General features: G+C 40.3%; 1 protein-coding gene across 1 annotated transcript in view; it reads right to left on the reverse strand.

The window, feature by feature from the left end:
* The window catches only part of LOC113571649 (potassium voltage-gated channel subfamily KQT member 2), a 47,965-nt gene extending 22,413 nt beyond the window's left edge, over positions 1-25,552 (reverse strand). Inside the window, exons 1-5 of the mRNA XM_035524639.1 lie at positions 25,128-25,552; positions 4,870-4,960; positions 4,581-4,707; positions 4,056-4,231; positions 1,014-1,139 (exon numbers count right to left, since the gene is read on the reverse strand). Of these exons, the coding sequence (XP_035380532.1) occupies positions 1,014-1,139; positions 4,056-4,231; positions 4,581-4,707; positions 4,870-4,960; positions 25,128-25,420 (813 nt within the window). The 5' untranslated portion in view covers positions 25,421-25,552. The remainder of the gene's footprint in view (positions 1-1,013; positions 1,140-4,055; positions 4,232-4,580; positions 4,708-4,869; positions 4,961-25,127) is intronic.

A 25,552-nucleotide genomic window follows, 5' to 3' on the forward strand; every position in this document is an offset into this window, starting at 1 on the left:
ATCGCTGTTCCATAACTTCACCTGTGTAATCTGGGAAGATATACATATCCCTTTATATCCCTTTTAGTCCAAGTTGCAACCCCCCCCCAGCCAAGTATTAGATTTTTTCTCGAGAGGAAACGTACTCAGGCGCTGATCGTACAGAGCTTGCTCCCTCAAGTAGTTTCGTCTGGAGAACAGGATAAGCCCCTAAAATTTTGCATTGCCTAGTAGAATCAGGGCAGCAATGAATTTAGTTGATCTCCATTTTTTTCTCTCCTTCTGGAATGCCAACTATTTTGATATTATCCCTCTAAGTCGTCAAGTTTTCACTTTTATTCATCTTTTGTGTGTTGGCTAGGGCTGCAGTAAGAGAGCTAATCCAAGCCTCGTGATCTTGCATCTGTGCCTCCCCAGCCGGCGTTCTCTCTATGAGCATCTGAGACTGCTGTAGCATTTTATTTATGGTTCACAAAATCTTGTGGAAATCCTCTCCCACGTCAATGGCACAGATCTGTCACCTGGATCCTGGCTAGGATCTTGGCCAAATGCATATTCACTGGCTGAAGCTGGCTGATGAGATCCTATCAGTTGTTTCAGAGTTTTTGGCAGCATTTCAATACCACAAGGTCGCAATCTAGAGCTGGTGGTTGTCAAACTAAACAAACATGTCAAATTCAATGAGAGATGATTTAAGTGCAGAGGAAGTCAGGAAAAATACAACTGCTTCATATATTGCTCTCAAGCTACATATACCCCCCCCCCCAAACTCTTGAATTAGAATATTAGTCCCTGGACAAAAACTGAAATTTGAGAAGTCATCAACCACTGATGAATATATTTCTATATGGCTTGTAAATACAGTACAAGGAGAACCATCTTCTGCCCCCCAATAATTACAGAGCCATTAAAAGTAAATATTATATGTAATATGTACTCTTGTGAGAATGTAAAGTGTATTCTGGTTCTTATTTATATGAGTTGTGGGGCTGACTGAATTATCATGGTTCTTCATACTGAGTTATGACACTTACCAGGCCCCACCACAGCGCATCAGCATAGGTCGCAAACATCTCGTTATCCTCCTTCTCAGCCAGATACACAAGGAAAGAAGCCAAGATCAGACACAGGAAGCCAATGTACCAAGCTGTGATCAGCTCCTGCCAGGGGCAAACACACAAACACAAAATTGAACTAAGAATCAAAAAAGAGTAAACAACATTTAAACCAACACAAATACAGTGAAATATAGATGCAGGTGGGCATTTGCGATATTTATTAAACAGTATACTTTGAAAAAGTCCTTTATTGTAATTAATAATCCAACCAGCTCAACCCACAAACCTATCAATTATGCATCATTCATTAAAAATTCACGTTAATTTACTTTTTATGAAATCGACAAGAGAGCGACGATACACGAAAGTAATAGCACTAATCCCAATTTATGAACACAAACCCTTTTAGTCATGAATTAGTGCTTCATTGTACAACAAAGTGCTTATTTTAGTACAGTGTGCTTCAGTGTATAATGTTAATGCACTATACCAAATTCAGGTTCATTTGAGTGATTCCTGGTGTAGTTCTGTAAACTAATTCCCAACAAAATGTTTCAGAAAGGGAACCTGCGGTGATAACAATGGCAACAAAAAAGAATATCTGGAGGAAAACAACATGAGTACAACCACCCACTCAAACAGGGCTGTAGCCTCTGGATAGTACATAGCCAGATTCCAGTTTGAAATTACAGTTTCCAGCTAATAGGGAGAATGAAGTCTATTGACAGCTAATTGCTTTAAGGATACATCTTTTAAAAGTCCTGCTCAGTAATTGGTCATAGACCTCTACACTGGGAGGTGAATAATCTCTTTAGACTCTATAACCAGGACATATGTAGTGAGTTATCCATCTGCATGGTAAACTGATTGTGCTCACTCATACGGGAAGGCCTTAGGCCTGAGAAAAGTGAAAAGACAGACCCCATTTATATTACAGGAGGCATATACTGCCTTGTGTCTTCAAGATTGATTGTACTTCTATGTCAGGCAGAGAGACCTTCTAGACTGTCAACTTATTATTAGTAAGTTGGGAGAAAAGAGGAAGCAAAAAATGTCAAAAAAAAAATGTTCTTGACAGGTAATCAATATTGTAGCACTGTCCACTACACTACATTAGTGCAATAACTAAAAGGTATCAAAATATGTCTTCTAATGACAGTGACACTGATCCGCAAGCTCCTTGCTTTAATGAGAGTCATTTAAATCGAGTACATTTGGTATAAAGACTAATTAGAACATCCACAGAGGAAGAGCAAAGCAGGGCACAGCAGAATGCTGACAAACTCTGTTAACAAACCCAACGAAGAAAAATGACTTCAGAGATCTGCTTTGTCAGCGAGGGCTTTTTTCCTTTTTCAGTACAGCACAGGTAGCTTTCCCATGAGAAGTGGGACATCAGGGTAGCACACCAGTCTAGCACACAGACAGAACAGGGACCCGCAAACTCCTTTTGCGTTCAAACTTGGACAGAAGTTTGACTTTGGACGAGTCCTTGCTCAGTGTCGCAGTGACCCGTGCACCTGCGAAGACAGGGACTATGACCCCATCTGGTTAGGAGGCAGTGGTGCCGCGACCCCATACTGTCATTCCAGCAGCTACTGAATAATATGCCTTGAGCTTGATAACTAAATAATAACTAAGGTTTAAGTAGATGCTTGTGGCTGGGCTATGGACCACTGATGTGGATGATAATGTGTTGAGTTGGCATAATGCACAGCTGGTGCAGATGAGGGTGACAGCATCTCTTCAGGAGGTTTCGTAGGTGGGTCCTGGCTTTGCGTCAGACTGAAATGCTGGGTCGCTGGGGCAGCCAGAGCAGGCAGACAGCTTGGTGCATCATGCCAAGGCATTATCAAAAGCGCAGTAACTGTACTTCATTAACTGGGATCAGGTGAAGGACTTTTCTATAGGCCAGATCCTACTGACTGAGATCAAGGACTCTCCCTGCACTCCGATGGCTACTGGCTTTAAATAAGCATGTAAAATGCTGAGGAGCCAAAGGCAAGTTAAAAATAGAGGCCACTAAATATAGGGTGTTTACTGTAGGTACACCAAGGCATGGTGGGAGAGCAGATGTGCACCATGGCTAACATTTGTTACTCTTTGGGCCAAAGTGAGCACTTCAGTGACAGAGGCCTGGGAAGCAGCTGTAGAGTGGGAATCTGCTATAGTGAGACTTTGATTGTAGCATACATCAGGAAAGATGGAAAGCCTAGTACATGACCTAGATGGGGAATATTTTAAAGCTGTTTATTATTGAATAAGGGTTTTGTGCTTAGCGATTATAAATATCATTTAGGAATGTACTTAACCACTTAATATTAATATTATATCTACTAGTGGATCTCTGTTAATACCAGTACCACAAAAGTCACATATGATATAAAGTTACTACTACTGACTCTTCTACACACCCAGCCTAACCTTGAGTAATATACTAAACCCTTGCATGTCCTTTCTACCAGATCTGTCACTAGCTGTTCTGGAATAACAGGCCGTGGTGCGCCAAGTCGAGTTGAACGCCAACCATTCATTGCCTCTGTTTTTTTTCAGTCACACACCAAATCCATTATATAAGTATTTCTCTTTAGAGTGAAACAACTTCACAGCTCTGCACAGCATTTAAGAGATTTGCTTGGCTGAGTGCAAGCCAGCAAAATAGCTCAGTGAGACAGGCTAATCTAGCAGGGCCCACTTTATCACTGTAAGAGATGAGACAAAGCTTGATGAATGAAATTCAGTGTGATGTCTCGTGTGAGAACAGCCTCTTTAATTTGTGTGCATTATATATGTTTTAACCAGCTTCAAAGTTTTAATAATTCAGCTGATGAAGCCTGGAATCTTGGAGAAATTTTGCAAACAAATTTTATGACAACAGGATGTTGCAAGGAGGCTTAACCAATAAGGGCAAGCAGCTGCTCTCTACCAATAACCAACACAGACTCTGGTTGCTATGGTGACAGTGCCAGTTGGCAGGCTGCAGTTGAGTCACAACAGATCTTCAGTGATGTCAGGTACCTTGCTGTGAGCGTAGACAACTGATCCCAGGAGCTTCCAAGTTCCTCCACGGCGGTCCATGCGGATCATCCGTAGGATCTGGAGGAAGCGGAGGCTCCTGATGGCCGAAGTGGCAAAGACATTCCCCTGCGTGCCGGCCGCCAGCACCGAGATGGAAGCTATTAGCACCATGATGTCTGTGGCACATGGAAAACCAGAAGTGATTAAACAGACACTTGGGAACTCTGGGTGTGAGCTGCTCTGAAAATAGTGATAGCCATTTTTGGTTCTGGACAGCCTGCCTAGGTACCTTGGTACCTAAGTGCTGGGTCAAAGGGATGAGTAATAATGGCAGGAAACAGATGCAGACTTTCCAGTTCGAGACTGTGTGTTCTTTCAATATTTATCATTTTGATTGGAGGAAGGCAATTCAAACATTCACATTAAGCAAAATATTTAAAAATAATTAACAAAAATCTTGTAAATTCACTATTTGTAAACTGGACAAGAAAATGTTCATCTCTAAATGAGATTTTCTTTGCTCACCTATGACACAAAAAGGTTTGCGAGCAAATTTTAGCCTGCCTCTCCATCCTCTGTATCGACAGCAGCATCCTGCTGACCAGATTCTTACAATGTATTCCACTCCAAACACCACAATTGTCACTATTTCCTACACACACACACAAAACATAACAGCATTGCATAACAGATTACTTGACACATATTACTTGTATATATTCAACCTACAGCATGAAATAAGCGAGATGATCCTATGATCATTTGCAAATTTGATGTATAATGTGTAAGCTTGAGGTATTAAATAATGACATACCAATATATACAAAGCATCCTCAGAGCTCTTTTCATATTCCTTGATGGTCGAGAAGACAGAGAGGACCAAACATGAGAACACCAGCAAGAATCTGAAAGAGAATAACCCATTCTTATTTACACATTCACACAGTTACATTTTACACACATTTCTGTTTACAACACATTCGCAGTTTCTCATAACATTATATTTGTTAACATTTTTTTTTTTTTTTATTATTTAAATGATTCGCTGTATCCTTGCCAGCACTGCATGATTTCCCGACCAAATCGGTTCAATTCAGCAGAAAGTGCTGAGCTGGCAGGCGCGGTGACACAAGACCCCAGTGCAGGGTCTGGAGCTGCCACTAGCACACCATGGCTCCCTCTTCCCTTTCATCTGTATGGGAGGCCAAGAAACACAACACTGCATATTGACCCAAATGCCATAATTCCCAAGATACAGGGTAGTACAGTGCAGCATATTGAAACCAAATAGACATCAACAGGCCTAGATACAGAGATCAAATTTTGCCTGGGAGGCAGAAACCAGGGCAGATTGAAAGTGTCTCAGCTGCAGGGGAACAAGCAGAGCTGTATACCGTACCGTTCTGGGATTACTTAATGTGAGATGCAGTTATTTCTTCAACCTTGCAGCACTAAAGTAATTAAACAACAGCAGTCATTGTTCCATAATCTGCAGTTTTTGGCAATAGAAAAGGGGATAAATATATCATATCAGTACTTTTCTTCTCTATTTGCAAAGCTAATGTACACTTTAAGGTCCACTGTATCTGCAAGCAGGGAATTTTGTCAATTAGACACGACTGTATTCAAGCTAAACATTTTGTGAGTATGAATATTTCCACCAGTTGGATCCATTCCTGTCTGGTCAATGTGTGACATCTGTGATATGAGTAGTGGAAAAAATATTTTGGGTTGGACAGAATGGTTAATTCAAAGGGAAAACCCTAGGCTTATTATTTTGAGAACCATAACATCATCTATGTTGAATAATGCATAACAGTGACTTTTGAACTCTTGTATTATTTCCAACTAGTTCTAGTTCTAATAAAAAGGCCCAAAATGACAACTGTAGTGAAGCAAGACTTAAAGGGCACAGTATCAGTAACAAAAGACTCCAAATCCTTTCATAGGGCCTGGAGTAAATATTTGACTATGGGGAGATATTTTGTTTTCTGATCAGAATACAGTATTTTTAGTGACAGAGTATCTCAAATGTTAATGTATTTAATATAGTTTAATTAGCAGAAGACTGGATGAAAAGAAAGCACCAACACTCGCTTCCTGCTGTTTGTCCAGGGTCAAGTAGTTATGTATAAGATTAGATTAAGTGCACTGAATTCCGGGGCAAGACTAAGCTGCATGCCTTTTGTAATTTTTCTTCATGGGCAGCGAATCAACAGTCAGATCCCATTCCAATAATGAGGGCCATTTTTTTTTTTTTACTATGGGGGCTAGATCTGATTTATAACTCTTCCATACCTGAACTATTTATTGGGAGCAGACAGACTCAATCTTCAAAAACTGGAGGCTTATGACTGATGCTTCCATTACAGTTAAATTATAGGTCCTAAGATGCAAGGGAGGGGTTAAGGAGGATGTTTTTACACTGCTGTGCTGCTATCTGAAAGAGCAGAGATGCATCTTCAGTGGCCCTGCGCATGGGTCAGTACTCTAGGAATATGGGAGAGGAGGATCAGCCACTCTGATAACTGCTGCTGAAACCACCTGGCTGCCATACTGGCATGTACAAAGATAAGCATTAACTATGGTTAGTCATGAAAGCCTCTTTTCCATTGACAGGATGTTGCAACATTATCTTAGGTAAACTTTTTTATTTGTCTAGTAAGTGAAAAAACAAACAAACAATGTTAACCGTTAAAGACAACAATAACTGGCTTATATTGAATATTATATTCCCAATGCTCAACTGAATTCAGTGGGAATGTATCTGGTGATAGTGGATACAACTGACATTTTATCACAGCTTGAAACCTCAACTTCCTTAAGAAGAATTACCATACCACAGCCACACTGTATAGTATTGATCATGGACATAACTTTGAATGAGGTGTTGCATTCAATTCAGCTGCCCCTCGAATTCACTTTTTTTTTTTTTTTTTTAAACAAAACATCATGTCCTCGGGCACGCATGTTCACTGAAAAGAAGTCAGTGCTGGGACTGAAAGGAAGAGGTTTTATGGCTGTATTTGTCAAGCCTATCGGCATTGAACAATAGAAGTATCAGCACTATGATTTTAAAATATATCTGTAGTACAGTTGTTTTCTATTAATGTTGATTATACACAATGGCAATTTCATAAAGCTAAAAAAGTTTTTTTTTTAGCTTTATGAAATTGCAATTGTGTATATACACACACAATAATTATAATTTTATATATATAGAGACACACACACACACACACACACACACACGTGTGAAAAAGTGTTTGCCCCCTTCCTGCTATCTTATTTTTTTTGCATGTTTCGCACACTTAAATGTTTCAGATCATCAAACAAATTTAAATATTAGACAAAGATAACACAGATAAACACAAAATGCAGCTTTTAAATTAAGGTTTTTATTATTAAGGGGGGAAAATCCAAACCTACATGGCCCTGTTTGAAAAGTGATTACCCCCTAAACCTAATAACTTGTTGGGCCATCCTTAGCAGCAACAACTGCAATCGAGCATTTGCGATAACTGGCAGTGAGTCTTTTAAAGCGCTGTGGAGGAATTTTGGCCCACTCATCTTTGCAGAATTGTTGTAATTTGGCCACATTGGAGAATTTTCGAGCATGAACCTTTTTAAGGTCATGCCACATCTCAATCAGATTCAGGTCAGGACTTTGACTAGGTCACTCCAAAGTCTTCATTTTGTTTTTCTTAAGCCATTCAGAGGTGGACTTACTGGTGTGTTTTGGATCATTGTCCTGCTGCAGAACCGAAGTGCGCTTCAGATTGAGGTCACGAACAGATGGCCGGTCATTCTCCTTCAGGATTTTTTGGTAGACAGCAGGTTCATGGTTCCATTTACCACAGCAAGTCTTCCAAGTCCTGAAGCAGCAAAACAGCCCCAGACAATCACACTACCACCACCTTATTTTACTGTTGGTATGATGTTCCTTTCCAGAAATATTGTTACACTTTTATGCAAGATGTAATGGGACATACACCTTCTAAAAAGTTCAACATTTGTCTCGACAGTCCACAGAGTATTTTCTAAAAAGTCTTGGGGATCATCAAGATGTTTTCTGGCAAAACCGGGACAAGCCTTTATGTTCTTTTTGCTCAGCAGTGGTTTTTGTCTTGGAACTCTGCCATACAGGCCATTTTTGCCCAGTCTTTCTTATGGTGGAGTTATGGACACTGACCTTAACTGAGGCAAGGGAGGCCTGCAGTTTATTGGATGTTGTTGTGGGGTCTTTTGTGACCTCTTGGATGAATTGTCACTGCGCTCTTGGGGTAATTTTGGTCAGCCGGCCACTCCTGGGAAGGTTCACCACTGTTCCATGTTTTCACCATTTGTGGATAATGGCTCTCACTGTGGTTCGCTCGAGTCCCAAAGCTTTAGAAATAGCTTTATAACCTTTTCCAGACTGATAGAGCTCACTTACTTTCTATCTCATTTCTTCCTTAATTTCTTTGGATCGCAGCATGCTGTCTAGCTTTTGAGGATCTTTTGGTCTACTTCACTTTGTCAGGCAGGTCCTATTTAAGTGATTTCTTCATTGAGAACAGGTGTTGCAGTAATCAGGCCTGGGTGTGGCTAGAGAAATTGAACTCAGCTTTCCAAAGATGTGATAAACCACAGTTAATTTATGTTTTAACAGGGGGCAATCACTTTTTCAAAAAGGGCCTTGTAGGTTTGGATTTGTTTTCCCCTTAGTAATAAAAACCTTCATTTAAAAACTGCATTTTGTGTTTACTTGTGTTATCTTTGTCTAATATTTAAATGTGTTTGATGTTCTGAAACATTTAAGTGTGACAAACATGCAAAAAATAAGATATCAAGAAGGCGAATGCTTTTTTACACACACACACACACACACACACACACACACACACACACACACACGTGTGCGTATTTTGTTTACTGTTAGAACTATGTTATAAACTGTTATAGTTATGTTAGTGGCATGGAATTAATCACCAATGTACTTAACAGTTATTGATTCTAAAACGTTTAATTCTCAAAAGTAATACTTTATGTGCATTCTGGAATAGGGAGACTCAATCCAGTTCGTAATGAAAAAAACAGACCCATATATAGCCTTACTGGTTGAAAAGCTTGGGGTGAATTATGACCTCACAATTCAATGAGTTATGGAAACACGCTAAACACCTTGGACTATGACCTACAATGGATAAACCTTTCATAAAGCTTTCAAGTATAAAGCATCAAGGCTTGATTAAAACTGAACAAGAACCACTAATCTGTTAGTCTCCAAATGAGTGACAACCCTTATCAAAAATGTGTTGCTTTCAATGCACACAGATGATCTTTCAGTTTTTGATGATCAATTGACTTTACACTTACATGCAAGTGTGGATTTAGTTTTCTTTATATGTCATTTTGTAAATGTTTATCAGCAACTTTTATCATCATGTATATCATTTAAGAAATGCCACTTATGCCTCTGAACCTGCATCAATCTATAAGTGTAATCCCTTTAAATAAAAGCACTGTCCTTAGAGGAGATAGTGATTACACCAGTAACCATCATTTTCAGAGACATTCTGTAATACTATACATTTTTCCTCACAGAGGGACGTTGTCTCTGGTGGTGGTGTGAGTTCATGATATTGATTGGCCATCGATTACCACTGCAAGAGCATCACAAGCATCTGCTGGGAGAGAGGCAGCTTGACTTATCGTGTCATTGGCTGAAGCCCAACAAATTGTATCAGAACTAATAATATACGTCTCTTTCATTAGGCTCGGAACATGAGGTGGCCACAGCCGGTCAGCTGGTTTTCCACAAGTTCTTCTCTCTGTCTTCGTCTGTCTTTACTGCATTCTCTCCATGTACTGGCCTCAGCCTCCGACTAATGCGGCCAGACAGCCTGGAGGAAACACTGCCCACTCAGCTGATGCTGAGAGGGAGAGCAGAGTGAGTGAGGGCGCAGAGGGAGGAGAAATGAAAACCGGAGTAGAGAGACTAGAGGCAGAAGAAGGTGGACAGTTAGGGGTTGTGAGAGGGCCAAAGGAGGAGAAGGCCAAGGAGAGTGAAATGGAGAGAACAGAGAAATGGCAGAGAGAGAGAGAGGGAGAGAGAGAGAGAAAGAGAGAGAGAGAGCGCGCGCAACAGAATAATTTTGACAATTTAATAATTTTTCAGATACAGATAAAAATCTGTTATCTATATACTCTATCCCATTGTAAATCTGCGCCAAACTGAATAACAATTTTACTTGCTTTCTGGCCACATGAAGTGGTTTTTGGAATTTTCTGCAGAAGCTTGTTAGGCTGTTTATAGGAATTGGCATAATTATTTTTATTTCTCTAATATGGATCCGGAGTTAATAGTTTGCTATATGTTGGAAAATTTATATTCTCCGAGATGGTTACCTGATTCTGATAATTCTGCACCGTCATGTAGCTAATTCTGTCTTGTACATGTTTGTCACCATAATGACTAGGAATAATTTGGAGTGTATTGAAAGGATGGAGCATCTCATTTTCAAGTCCAACAACAATCCAAGGAGGACCAACTAAAAACCATTAAACAACATTATAACATATACAACAAATGCAGAGTTAACTGAAGGGTAATGTGGACAACCATCTTTTTATATAATAAAATCAATGTGGGCTTAAAGGAAAGATCAGGGTCATTTAAAACTCCATGATAGATGAACAAATCAGAGTGCCGCTTCAAAATTAATATGCTTATTAATGAAATTCAATGTTATGAAACTAATTTAAGTTCAGATCAGACTGTAAATAATTCTGGATTTGTAAAATATCAGTTAGACATAATGTAAAATAAGTGTCATCAGCATGAGGGGTTTTTGTCCAGCAAAATGTTATCCTTTTTTACGATTTTCTTTTTTTTAATGCAATATAAAATATCTTACATCTCCTGTACCTCTCATGTATAAATGCACCCACTTTAAATGTCCCATTCTTTCCATGTTTTGGTCATTTTTCATGAAGAGTCACATATCATGTGGTGTAACTACCAAACCATTAGTGTAATTCTAGTAACTTAATTAAGTAATTTAAATGACTTTAAATCCTTTTGGATTTTAATTTTGCTATTTTTGGGTCATTTCAAGTGTTTTACATTACTGACCAAGGCTGTAAGCCTTGCTTTAATAATTATTTTATAAAATACTAACAAAAGTGATTCAAAGTCATTCATTTCATAAGTAATATTCTGACGCAACCATCAAGAAAATAATATTTTGAGACTTATATTTAAAAGAATTCAATGATAGGAAGTAACATCACAGAGCAACATGCCAAACACTCTGGGAAAGATCTAGAAGGATTGTAAGACCATCAAATATGGAACATTTTCACCTTTTCAGTACCGCTATGCAGTTGCCACATACGGCTGCCATGTGGTATGACCTCAAGAAAACAATGAGCATTAAATTCTAGATGTAAATCTTTATCTTTGTTTTAATTTGTATTAAGAATTTCTTGAGATGATGTCCTGATTTTTAGGTGGCCAGTTCTGTGCTTTTAAAATTTGGCTGAACTCAAAAATGTGTGCCGCAGCCAAAAATCACAATGACCTGACAGATACATCAGGTGACCACATTGTATGATAGATACAAACAGATCACCCATAACATTAAAACCATTGATAGGTGATAAAAATGATTATATTTAAGTGGTGGGATATATTAGGTAGCAAATGAACAGTCCAGTTCTTGAAACAAAGACTCTGACAAAGGGCAAATTGTGATAGCTAGACAACTGTGCCAGATTATCTCCAGGTTTCCAGGCCATTCTTGTCGGGTGTTCCCAGTATGCAGTGAGAAAACTGTGACACACATGCCAAAAGTCGTCAACCTTCCAAAGGGATAACTGGTGACAGTATCATGGGCACCCAAGACTCATTGATGCGCATGAGGTGCGAAGGCTAACCTGTCTGGTTGATCCCACAGAAGAGCTACTGTAGCACAAACTGCTAAAAAAGGTGATGTTGTTTGTGATAGAAATCTATCAGTACACACAGTACAATGTGTTCAGACAGAGTGCCCATAATGACCCTGTCCACTGCTGAACATGCCTACAATGGGCATGTGAGCATCAGAACTGGACAATCATGAAGGTAATCTGGACTGAGGAATAATGTTTTCTTTTATATTATGTGGTTGGCTGGTGTATGTTTGTCACTTACCTAGGGAAGAGATGGCACCCGGATACACGATAGAAAGAAGGCAAGCTTGTAGAGGCAGTATAATGCTCTGTGCAATGTTCTGCTAGGAAACCTTAAGTCCTAGCCAATAACTGATGTTATTTTGACACACATCATCCACCTAAACATTGTTGCAGACCAAGTACACCCCTTCATGACAAAGTTATTCCCCAAGTTCAGTGGCCTCTTTCAAAAGGATAACGTGCCCCGACACTGCAAAAATTGTTCAGGAATAGTTTGAGGAACATGACAGACTTCAAGGTGTTGACTTGTCTTACAAAATCCCCAAATCTCAACCCAATCAAGAATCTATGGGATGTGCTTAAAAACAAGTCTGATCTATGAGATGCTAAAACCTTTCCAGGTTCTGTTAGGTTCTGTCTTCGCAACCTGCACAAATCACTTACAAGGAGGAATCATGCTTCTGCAAGTGCTCAGAAATGATATGACTATCTTGTTACAAGCCAGTGACAATACTTATAAAGGAGACACAGGACCATGCTAAGAATTTTCCAAGTGTTCCTGATCAAGGGAGCAGTCCTGTCTTGAAGACCAAGTGGAAAGTTTGATTGTCACCTTTGATGAGCTTCTATACATAGGCCAGGTTCTTAAGGTTGTGGGAGAAGTCCAGGTTAGCCGCATGAAGTCTGGTGAAAAGAAATTCATTTGGCTACACACTCCAGATGTCATTTGCTACTTTCTTAAAGATATTCAAGCAGTCATCTCAGAACCTGAACCAGCAACCTCATGCTTCTCATAAGAATCCTCATACTATCTGGTTTGTTTGTTTTTATTATTGTGTTAATCTTTTTAAAATAGATGTTTAACCATATGCATTATTCTTAACACAGTTCTGAATCACAACTAATTTATACCCCAAATTTTGTTTAGAACAAAATATGGGTCTAAACCCGGCTTGGAATGGAGCTAAAATATTGAGCAGATTGATTTATTGATAATTTTAAAAAGTTTCTCAAAGTACAATATGGTACAACTAACTTAAACTGGTCGATAATTATTTACATCAGATGGGTTTTTATCAAAAGGTGGAGACTCTGGAACCTTTCCATATGGGAGCAACTGAACATGGAGATAAGAGTAGTGCGTTCAGCAGAGCGCATCACTCACACGGAACTTCCTGACCTGCAGACCATCTACTACAAGCGGTGCCAGACCAAGGCCAGGAGGATTGTGAAGGACCCCACCCATCCCAACAATAGACTCTTCTCTCTGTTGAGGTCAGGGAGGCGCTTCCACTCCCTGAAGACCAAGACAGAGAGGCTGAAGAGGAGCTTCTTCCCACAGGCCATTCGGGCCCTGAATCAGGGAAACTGATAAACTGTGGGGACCACCACCACCATGTAACATGACTGTATATCTGTACATCTGTATATATAGATTTATACTCAATTACCCTGTTACACAACAACTGTAGATATGTTATTATACAAAATGGATCTGTACATTCTGTAGATTGTGTACATATATACCCAACCATATGCATTGTACATTGTGTATATAATCATAATATTCATATATTGTACATACATTGTTAATATATTTTGTATATACATAGAATATATATATTTATCTGCATATATATATTTTTCTCTATGCACCCCTGTTTCTCTTCCTCAGTTTGGACAGAGCACTCTCCACCATTTCACTGCGAGTTATACTGTGTATGACTATGTATGTGACGAATAAACCGAACTTGAACTTGAATAGAAAACTATGCAGTCCACCTTCATGCAATACTGTACCTTTCAGATAATCAGTTCTGAAGAAAAGGTTCATCCTTTAATTTGATAAATTTAGCTCTGAAGAATCCTCACCAGTCCCATTCTTCTCCACTCTGACACACTGTCTAGGTTTTAAAGGGAGCACAAGCATTCAGTGACTCATTAAGTTACACCATCACCTGACTTTGTTAACTCTACTTTCAAATGAGTGTGTTCACAGCATGTTTAAGTGTGTGTGTGTGCGCACATGTGTACATTTATGTGTAGGAATGTGCAGTGGACTCTGTCTTGGGATTCTGTGGACTTATTTAAATTTAATGAGCTTCTGCAGTAGTATTTGATGAGTGCTTGCTAATTTCACTGAGCTATCAGATGTCTGCTAGCATGAACAGGCAGGGATCAAAATGTCGCATCGCCCTCTTTCCATCCAACTTTCCATATTCTCTCTCTCCCTATTTTTCTCTCACTCACACACCCATGCACGCATCTACTAACACACACACACACTTATCCAATTTGGCTACATTTGCACAGCAGGTAAAGGTAGCCCATATCCGACCTGTTTTCTTCATATTTGACACAGATATGCACTGAAATAAACAGTGAATCTGACATTTTTGGTTCTGATTTGGGATACTTAGGTTATGTGCACACAGCAAGTAAAAGTAGCCCAAATCCAATTTCCTGACCAAATTTGATAATTGTTAGACTGTTCACATCTTTTTAATGTGACATTAGTACTAGTACCATGCTTCAGTTGGCACATTCACCAGAGGTGAGCGTTTAGCTTAATAAAAGCGGTAGAGTCAGCATTTCTGCAGCTTTTTGCACTTATAATGAGCAAAAGTAGAAAGGAAAATGTCCAGAAACTGTGTGCAAGTTAAACAAAACAAAACGTTCTCTACAGTGAGGTAGCTTCCAGAGATCCATAATTAAAATCTTGACCCTCTTTTGCTTTCTCGCCCTCATTATAATTTGTTGCCAAATTCGCAGCTGGCCTCATTAAGATGAGTATTAGACTGGTGGCTGATATGGTTGGCTGATGTTACAAGATGGATGTCATGTGAAGCACTGATCAATTGTGCATGTGAGTCAGTTCAGGTGTATGAGCTGTTCTGACTAATGTTGGATATAGGCAAATTCAAAAAGATATTGCGACTGAGCAAACAAAAAAAAAAAAATCAGCTTTGGGCAGTAAAATGGATTTGGCCACTTCTTTACAACCCTTGTTACTGTGGGATTGTTTTGTGATTTGTTTTTGTGTTTCAGATCCTATGGCTCCTCCCACCTGGTTGCTCCTCCCACAGTCCTGTTCGTGTGCTCCAGATGCAGCCTATTTCTCATTAGCCATTGTTCCCCTGCCTAATTGGCTGCCTCAGCCTGGTTCCACAGACATAAAACCTTCTTGGGTACCTAGACAATAATCTACTCTCTCGTTATGATTTTGACTGTTCGTTTGTTGGTTTCTGAGTCTGTGTTGTAACAGTGCTTTGACCTGCTTGTTGTTAACCACTCTGCCTTGCTTGCCCTATTTGGATTATTCTGCTGGTGTATGTAATTTCTGTACACGTTTTGTAGATTGTAGGTTTTCTCCTGTTTAATTGGTTATGGAAGAGGTGTGTATATATATATATATATATATATATATATATATATAAATTTTTTTTTTTTTTTTTTTTTTTTTTTATTTTTTTTTTTTTTTAATGGTAGTGAAGGTAGTTTTCCTTTTTGTTGTAGCTCTGGGTTTTTGTTTGCATTTGACCTGTTCAACTCCTAAAGCTCACTACTGCTACTCCAGGTCTATAAAAAACCCTCAATTTTCCCAATGTACCTGAAGCAGTCTCATAATCTCACTGCTGTTATGTCCTGAGCCTAGAGCATTTCATAACTTTTGCCTGCAGTCTGACTATAGCCTTGGTGATAAGTGGTGGATTTAAAGCCCAGAGGTTTATCTAAGCTTCTCCACACCTGATTCTACTAACTATATATAATTAGAAACTTACAAAGAATCAGCTGACAGCAGTAGATGTTCAGTGCATGATGGCAAAGCTCAGAGACATTTCCCAAAGGAGAAAGATGGACAGCACGTATAACCCATTTTGAAAATTGCTGTTTATCTAGCAAGACCTATTTTGACAAGTCTTTGATAAATGATTGTGAAGTAGGGGGAACGTGGGCCATATAAGTCTCTAAAAGTCGTTAAGGAAGCTTTTAGGCAGGAACAGAAGGGCGGGCTCAAAAGGGTGCTCCCTCTCCCCACAGATGGTATGGAGCCCGAGCGATGGCTACAGCTGCTCAATACACCTCTCCTCATAGCTCATTCTAAGTCCCCACCAAGGCCTAAAATGTTTCCTCAAAGGCCTTAAAGTTTTTTTAAATAGAGGCATAGCTACGTTATGGCCAAAATGCTGCAGAGCAGTTACAACTGATTAACAATGCAACAACTGGCACCTTTTGGCATCAGGATGTGGTACACTGATAACAATTAGGCTAACACATTTGCTTAGCTCCATTCCATGGACGGCCTGATGAGCTACAGCATTTGGATGAGGAAACTGGCTTTGTACATTCATCTTATTTTCTATTTATTATATACTATTCAGTTCCATTAAATGCCATTACACAAATACAGTGAATATTATATTCTACATCATTAGTCTGTGGGACAACCATCACAATTAATATGGACCATTTAATGTTAAACACATTAAAGATGCAGAACAAGGTTTAATATGTGTTTAACATAAGTAATTTATTTAAAACATTTCTCTGTTTAATCAGGCAACAAGGTATGTTGTGGAAGAGTGCTCATTAATGAGTGCCAGCATCAGGCTTATTGGATGAATATGCATTAGGCCTATACTGTATGAAGGACTAAAGAGTCAAAAGCAAACTGTGGAAAGACCTGTTTTTACTTTATGCAGTTGCTAGCCAAACTGATTCCTGTATTTAATTCTTGGACCACCAGAGAACAAAAGTGTTTTACCCCTGAGGTCACAGGGCTTGTGAGAGACTCTCACCATTGATCCTCTTCACCCTACCACCCCCTACTCTGCTGACACGGTCTGGTGAAGAGCCAGGGCTCTAAAACCCCACAACAAACATACCTCCACCTCCAGTACACATCAAACAGCTTTTGGTTCACACCCTATACTTGACAACTCTCTTGCATTACTCTTTTTTTTTTTTTTTTATATGAATTTCTAGTATTTCTTGGGTTTATGTATAGATTTTATATAGCACACGTTTTACTGAAGACCAGTCGGAAATGCAAACTACAAATATCACTGTATAGTGCAATTTTTGGTTCCCTGTACATATGTCAATTAAGTCTTGATCTTAAGAGTACTTTTTGATGCTGGAGAGAAAGATTTGGTGTAAACATGTCTCTCACGACTGTGCATGCAGTGCATGTGTATGTGTCCAGTTGTGTCCTCTGCTTGACACTGAAGGGTGACTACATAGCTGCACATTTATTATAAAGCCAGTGACGGGAGTACCATCAATTTTCTATAAGGAGAGAAGAGCTACAATCTCACTCTACTTGCATCATATAAAGCAATTTTTTCATGCCATCAAAGAAGGTGTAGCTTAACATTTATGTTTGAATTCTATTGGTTACGGAATGGAATATGGTGATTATTTAATTCAGGGTAACAATGAGTCTGCAGAGCTTTCCCTCAGGGAAGAGGAATGATCTAAGCATGGACAACCTGCCCTCTATGAGCAAGCAATGACATCATAGGTACACACAGCCCACCTTATCACACTGCGTTAGAGTTTCAGCTTCCTGCAGCACACGCACACGCACACACACACACACACACACACAAAGGTGGATATAAGGATGAGGAGCGTTTAATCCAAAACCAGAGTAGCAGACCAACAGATAAAAGTTACACACGCAGTGTTCCAGGCACAGTAAACAACGTCAAATCGTCTGGGGTTAAGCTGGCCATCATGTTACACACATCAAGTGAAGAAGAAACGCAATAGGGAAGGCAAACAAGGCTCAGGATTGCACAGGAGATCTGCAAGATCTTGCACAATGAGAAAGCAGTAGTATGCAGACAAAGCTTACTGAGCCTTGAAGCAGAACCAGGTATGAGTGATAATTGCAAGGCTGGTAATGCCTCAAACTGAGGCATCTGGTGCAGAGGGCATGCAAAACACATGTGCATCTTCTCTCGGTTTAATCTGGTTTGTTTACTGTTGAGCGAAGGGTTCAAAACCTATACACCTTTCAGCACATCTTCCATATGCAAAGACAGGCAGGTTCGTGAAGAATGAGCAGCGTAACACTGTGAAATGTGTCTGAATCATCATCATCATCATCATCATCATCATCATCAGCATCATCAGGCATTACTGCGCACACAGTCATCCAGTCCTCAGCTCACTGTAGGTAATATGCAAAACTCAGAGAAAGTGGACACTGACAGATAAGTTGCTTGAAATGAAAGATGTCTCACTTATCCTGCTCTCTCCAGAGTAAGAGGCAGCGTGGGTCGAATGCTCGGACTTTTCTTTTTTTAAGAACAAAAGTGCCTCCCTCTGCAATGCTGTTTTTCTCTCTCATATATATATATATATATATATATATATATATATATATATATATATATATATATATATATATATATATATATACACACACACATACACACGCACGCACACACCGTGGCAGAGTGCATGCCTGGTGTCAGAATGAATAAAGTAAAAGATAGAGGAGTCCACAGAGGATTATGCTTGGCCTAGCTGTCAAAAATGTGCTTTGTGTCACTGCTCTAGATAGGCAGAGTGAGAGGGAGGGAGGGAGAGAGGGAAAAAGTTGGAGAGAGAATTAAACTGTCAGCTCCTGAGAAAGGCTGGTGTTTTTCAAATGCTTGATCCTTACACAAACACTATACAATTTGACTGTCAGCAATTAGTCGCTTTTGTGGTTGCAATGTTTACTCAATCCTCAGTACACACACACACACACAAATATAAATAAATAAATAACAATAATTGTTGCAGCCAGTAGTTGCCTGAGCAAGATTTGTTTCGGCAATCAATTATGTCAGCACACCCTTGTAACACTAAAAAGTAGTAAGAGAGGTGTTCTATAAAATAGTGCACCCAATGCCAACCAATCACTGAGGAAACGAGATCAGCACAACCCTGCCTACACAATCAAAGCTGCATTATTCCCTACTGGCTTGAAACATTGTGCCTGTATGCATAATATAACAAATCTATTATTATCCACAACCAATATAATTAAGCAACATATTTAGAGACACCTTTTTCCTAGGTTCAGATCCCTGTTACTGATTAAGGCTTTAAATCTCAGTGATTTATAGCTTCAAATGTATAGACTAAATGGAACATATTTTGAAAAAAAAAAAAAAGTTTTTTTTCCCAGTGCTTTTGGACATACATTTGGGTATAAGGACTGCCTACCAACCCACAAACTGTAAATATGTCAACTGCTTGGGTGTGGGCTGCTTGGGTGAGAAACATGGGATTCAGCAAGCCGTTCAGAATTGACTATCCTTCCAACATCAGGTGTAGACTCCTTGGAACTGTATCGTCCTCCATCTGAGTACTTGAGAACTACCTTTGCGAAGGTTACCCCGCAAGTACCCGCACCCATTAGCTAAGAGCTAGCACGCAAACCGTTCCGTTGTTGGCTGTAATGACTAACACGATTCATTGTTTTTTGATAGCAAAGTCTCAGCTATACTTAGCAAAAACCTGTAAGTTTGTGCTAACCACTGTGTCTCAATTTTCTGGCCAACCTAGATGACTACAATACAGGACTGGGGATGAAACCTTTACTAAGAGTGATCAGGAGCTACCAACTGTCCGTGGTCAAACTGCAGACGAGGGAAATGCAAGTATTTAAATATAATTGTATATGTTTCTTTTGCTGTTTAATTTGACTAATCAGCTAATGTAGCAAGCGAATATATTGGATGCAATTTTGTAGGACGTTTTTGGCGTTACTTGTTGCATGACCACGTTAAGTATAACTTTAACGTTATTATTTCATTACCTGGTTGAATAAGTGCTGGCTGTTGAAAAAACATTGTTACCTTTTACTCACAGTGTTTGAGTGAGTTTTAGTGGTGTGGCATAATGGCGTTTCATTACTTGCATATATTTAAATGACAGAAACCTAGCTTTTGATAAGATAAACACACTACTATCTATATACACAGCCAGCACGATGACCTTAGCCAAACATACAAAAACAAATGTCCAAGTGAAAAAGTTAGCTAGTTAATAACTAACCATTCATAAACCGTTGTATTCTTGATTCTTATTTAGAATGGCTGAGGTGAGCAGTGGCTCTTTATTGTTTTAAAGCAAATACTGACCAAATACAACTTGAGCAATTGAGGTTTAAGGGCCTTACTCAGGGGCCCACCAGTAGCAACTTGGTGGTGGTGGGGCTTGAACTGGCAACCTTCCAATTACTAGACAAGTAGATTAACCACTGAGCTACCACTGGTATAATTGATTTATTTAGTGCATATTAAGACAAATTTGCTCAAACCTTAAAGACTTCTGACTGAACCACTAATTTAGATTAATAATGTTTTGAGTATATGACATTCACACATGTGCATCATGTCCAAAGCTCAAAATATGCAGTGACTATAAACATTACATACATACACATTAAATTATTAAATATTAATATAAAAATGTATAAATGTTTATATTTCAGTGTTACCTATTATATGTAATGGAAACTTTTTTTCTGCTTTCCAGAGAGGGAGGCAGGACCTGAAGGGACCCTACACATTAGCCAACACTATGACATATATTATTGACCATGATATATAATTTGTGCAACAAGACAAGGTGACAAAGAGTATAAGCCATCATGTGTATGAGTATTGTTATGGTGTGTGAGTAAGTGAGTGAGTGAGTGAGTGAGTGAGTGAGATAGAAACATCAGGATATACATACATACATACCTTAAGGATATATATTACTTATAAAAACACATGGTATTTTCTTAGTATGCCCCCCCCCAATCACCATCTGTTTTTCAGTCACATTTATGATTATACATTGGCACAAACATGGGCTTGTGCACATGCGCGCGTGCACACACACAAACACACACACACACACACACACACACAAACACACAAACGTGCCTGCACACATAGTGACTTGACTGAAATGATCAATGTTTTAATGCGATCTGAGTCATATACTGCCAACCATTCACAGCTGTGATGGCCATTATAAGAAGCTGAGCCAGAGAGAAGCATGGTCTGTTAAATACCAACACATGCTCTCTCTCTCTCTCTCTCTCATCTTCCCCCCCACCCCAACTTTCAGGCAAGGCATCAAAGTGATTCTTAATTTCGCAAGCAGAAAGCTGTTTGGCGTGGTACAGTTCGTCAGCTCTCTAGTCGCTAAAATGAATGATCTGCATCAGTGTTCTGTCCAAAGGAACAGGGAGCAGTAGAAGAGCAGAGACAAGCAGCACCCTCGGCCCAGGCAGCTAGCAAGCCCTTACCAAAGTGCAACTCATTTTTGTGACTGTATCCTAAAGTGGACTACATATGCTTAAATTAAAGAGGACATGGGGGTGACAGCCATACAGCCATTAATCCATAGAGCTATATGTCATCCCATTTCTGGATTTTTAATTGCACTATTATCAGATATATTTGTGCTCAAAGCTATTCTTGACTTGATTGGTGTTGGGGTGACAGGGGGACCATGATTTGCCAGCATTTCCGTATGTGTTGCAGCTTCAGATGCAGTTATAGCTTTATCTGCCTCATTACACATTTAGCTCAGAGCCCACAGGCAGAGTAATGATGACGTTAGCCACTGTGATTAGCTCCCGGTGACCACACAGCAACTCATAGAAAAGACAGATGAAACTCAGAAAGACTTGGCCACCAAGGGGTGTGTGTGTGTGTGTGTGTGTGTGTGTGTGTGTGTGTGCGCGCGCGCACATGAAACAATGTTACAGAGGCTCTGCTCCAGGTTTGACTACGGTTCGTCCACCACGACATCAACAACTGATCTTTCCCCCCATGCGCACCTCGATGATGGACCCATTGAGACTTGTATATATATTCAATGCTTGTTTGCTAGTTGTCAGCACATTTTTGCCAATTGTGTGTGTGTTTTGAAGCGAATATTCCTGTCTTCTTGTTGTCCAGTTTTGACCCTGTGACCCTGCTATTACCCTGTCTGCCTCCTCCTTTGATCCTGCTGCCTGTATTGAACGCCACCTCGTCAATTAGCCCTAATAAACTCACTCAACACATTCGTCATGCTGCCTTGCTGCCTATGTTTTCCACCCTCTAATTTTGCCCAGGACAAAAGACAGCCAGCATAGTACAATATGCCTGGTGATAAGGACAGTGGACAAGAAGCAACCATCATAAAAAGGGGCCGAACCCATGGTGGCAGTAGAAAGGCCAGACACACAGGAAAAAAAAATACTCGCAGTCCTGCAACTTAAGTCACTCCCACATATATGCTAAACCATCCACATCACCAGCTGCTAAGGAAAACTTCACCACCACAGAAGGACCAAATTTCAAATGATTCCACTGCATGAGCAAACTCAAAATTCATGCTCAACACTGGCAGCAAGAGTAACTGTACATCAAGAAAGCCAAGATCTGCATTTTCAGCTGTCCTGAAATAAAGCTCAGTGCACAGAAATGGCTCTCGGAGGAATCCTGCAAGAATGGCAACGTCAGCCAGGTGGCCAGAGAGACCAATTTTCCACAGGTGGAATGGCAGGTCTCAAATTAATGACATGAGCTACATAAAGAGAGACTAATGTAGTGCAATCTACACAATGCCAGGAATTTCTGTGCTGAGCTTTGAAGTTAGTGCTGTTCAAACTTGCATTTAAAATATACAGTCCAGTTTGCATTCAGCTGAGATGAACCGTATGTGATTCAGGCATGGTTTCATAAGATAAAAGTAATTTTAGAAGAACTAGTCACACGAGTCTTCATCAGTCTAATGGTCCATGGAACCCTCACTATAACTAGCTCTCACTTTAACATGGCTCTCAAACATCTCTGGGTTAGCGTGCCAGCCTGTTAGCTTAGCCTTGGCACAGTACAGTACAACAAGCAGATTCTGCAGGGCAGATGGCCCCTTTCAGGTCTCTAGAGGCCTGTTATGCTTATTTTTTTCATATACTATGCTGGTGCCTGGTTTCCACCTGACGTTAGACAGACACACACACACACACACACACACACACACACACACACACACACACACACACACACACACACACACACACACACACACACACACACACACACACACACACACACACACAGAGTGCCACTGGCAGGATTATATTTCATAGTATGCACAAGAACCATGCCACCCCCCAATGATCAGCAATTTCACAATTTCATTTTCAAGTAGAATGTTAACAAAAATGAATAAAACCATAAAACAATGCGCGTGGTGTACACGTGGTGTATAGAAGATTACGGCTGCTGGCACCAGTGCGCACAGAAAATGGTTCACACCTAAGGTTTCAGGAGGGGAGCCAGAATGGAGCCTAATGATGAAAAGCATTAATCACAGGAAGTGCTGATGCAGGTACCAAGTTTCACCTGCAAGGCCACAGAATACCGAAGACACACACATGTACACACACTTTACAACATTGTCATAAATTGGAGGGATTTTCCCAGACCTACATTGTGCACACAAACTAGGTAAATAAAGTGTTAACCCTGACAACAGTCACACACAAACACACCTGCTTGCTGTCAGCATTTATTTTGCAGGTAGTTTTTTAAAAGGCCTAGGCTGGTGTGTCCTTATTTGGCATCTATTAGAACACTAGTTGACCTCAGCACATATTGTACAGCTAGCTAAAGCTCAGTGACATCGCCCGTAGTCATGAACGCGGCTTGATTCCCCTCTCCAGTTCAATTCATCCTGACTCGAGCTTGTTTCATGCGGCCGTTTTCTAAAAACATGCTCATTGGAACATTTTTGTACTGAAACATAAGTCAAAGATTCATCAAATTTCACACATGATGAAAATGCGCTTCGGTGTGATCTTTGTGCTGACGTAACACAATTCAACTCGTAATCAGAGAACAGCATTTATGCATATAGAGATGAAAAGACGGAAAAGCACCGTCCCATCTACTACTGAAAACACAACTAAAACGAAATACAGTCGCTATATAATCACCATTATCTTTGGGTAATTTATCATCTTTGTGTTTATCCGCGAAACAAGGCAACGGAAGCATTTGGCGCGTTTTTTTCCTGAGGCGCAGCACCCGTGAACTGGCGCCGGAACTGTTCGAATGTGTGTGGTGCTGAAATCGGTCGCCTGTGAGCGCTTACTCTCGCTCGTGTCAAATCGACTGAGATTAGACGTGGTTTGATGGGGTGCTGCACCGTGACTACGGCCGTGTTATCGCTCCACTTCAACACATGGGGCACTACGGCATGTTTTGCACCTGGTGCTGCTATCACTGGCGCCACCATGCATGCTGTAAACATTTTGAAACGACATGAAACGTTTCTCATCCATCAATCCGATAAAAAGATTGCGCAGGCAGAAAAAAAGTGAATTTATTGCAGAGCTATTCTTTTCACCATTTACGCATAGTTTAGCCTAGGTCAAACATGCTTTTGTGCAGCAAGCACTATGGTCCACTGCTAGAATAAAGGTATCGGTTTTAAGATATAGTGTCTAATTCAGTATTTGGCTTTTTACATTATTGCACTAAGATGTCATGACAAACTGAAGAGACTGAACCAACAGTAGCGCTAAAACATAAAAGCAAGAAAATACTTGGCGAGTCACGTGGGCTAACGGGAATATTAAAAAATCAACACAGAGGTTCACAGATTACAAACGTGTGGAAAACGTTTGTAAATCAATTTAATCCAATCCGTGAGCACTAAAAATAATAATAATGCTTCTTAGTCTCGGCCTCAACACATTTCACTGTTAACTGGGAAGTCTAGATGCAAGAAGTGAACAATATGACAACGCGTAACAGTGTTACTGTTCACCAAACCATCATACCAACGACTGAGGGTTAATAAAACACCTCTGCTTCCGAGCCTTAGCCGTGAACAGTATCCCTGATATGAGCTACTTACACATAAGCGTGGTAGATGAACGCCCATCCTCGCGGTCTTTCCAACACGTTGTAGAGGAAATTCTGTAGCCGTCGGTAAAATGCATTGCGTTTTGGAGGCTTCTTCCCCGAGATGCTGGAGCGTTGTTTGCTCAAGATGCTGCCTCGCTTTGTTGCCTCGTTGCCTGCTATGAGAAGAGCACCGTCTCTGTTCGAGTCCGCCGCGCCTCCCTCTAGACCCACAAAGCCGACTTTGAGCTTCTTCTCGGCTTGCGGTCCGGGATAGACCCCGCCGTTGCGGGATTTCTGCACCATGCTCGCCGTGCTGTCATGGAGAGCTGCGGATGCTCGTGGGGGTTTTCCGCCCTCTGCCAGGTAGGAGCATCGCTCGAGCCGCGCTGGGCAGGGCGTGAGAGGTGCGCGCGGAGCTCGGGTGTGCGCTACGTC

This window comes from Electrophorus electricus, chromosome 3 (genome assembly GCF_013358815.1).
Source record: "Electrophorus electricus isolate fEleEle1 chromosome 3, fEleEle1.pri, whole genome shotgun sequence".
Classification (NCBI taxonomy): Eukaryota; Metazoa; Chordata; class Actinopteri; order Gymnotiformes; family Gymnotidae; genus Electrophorus; species Electrophorus electricus.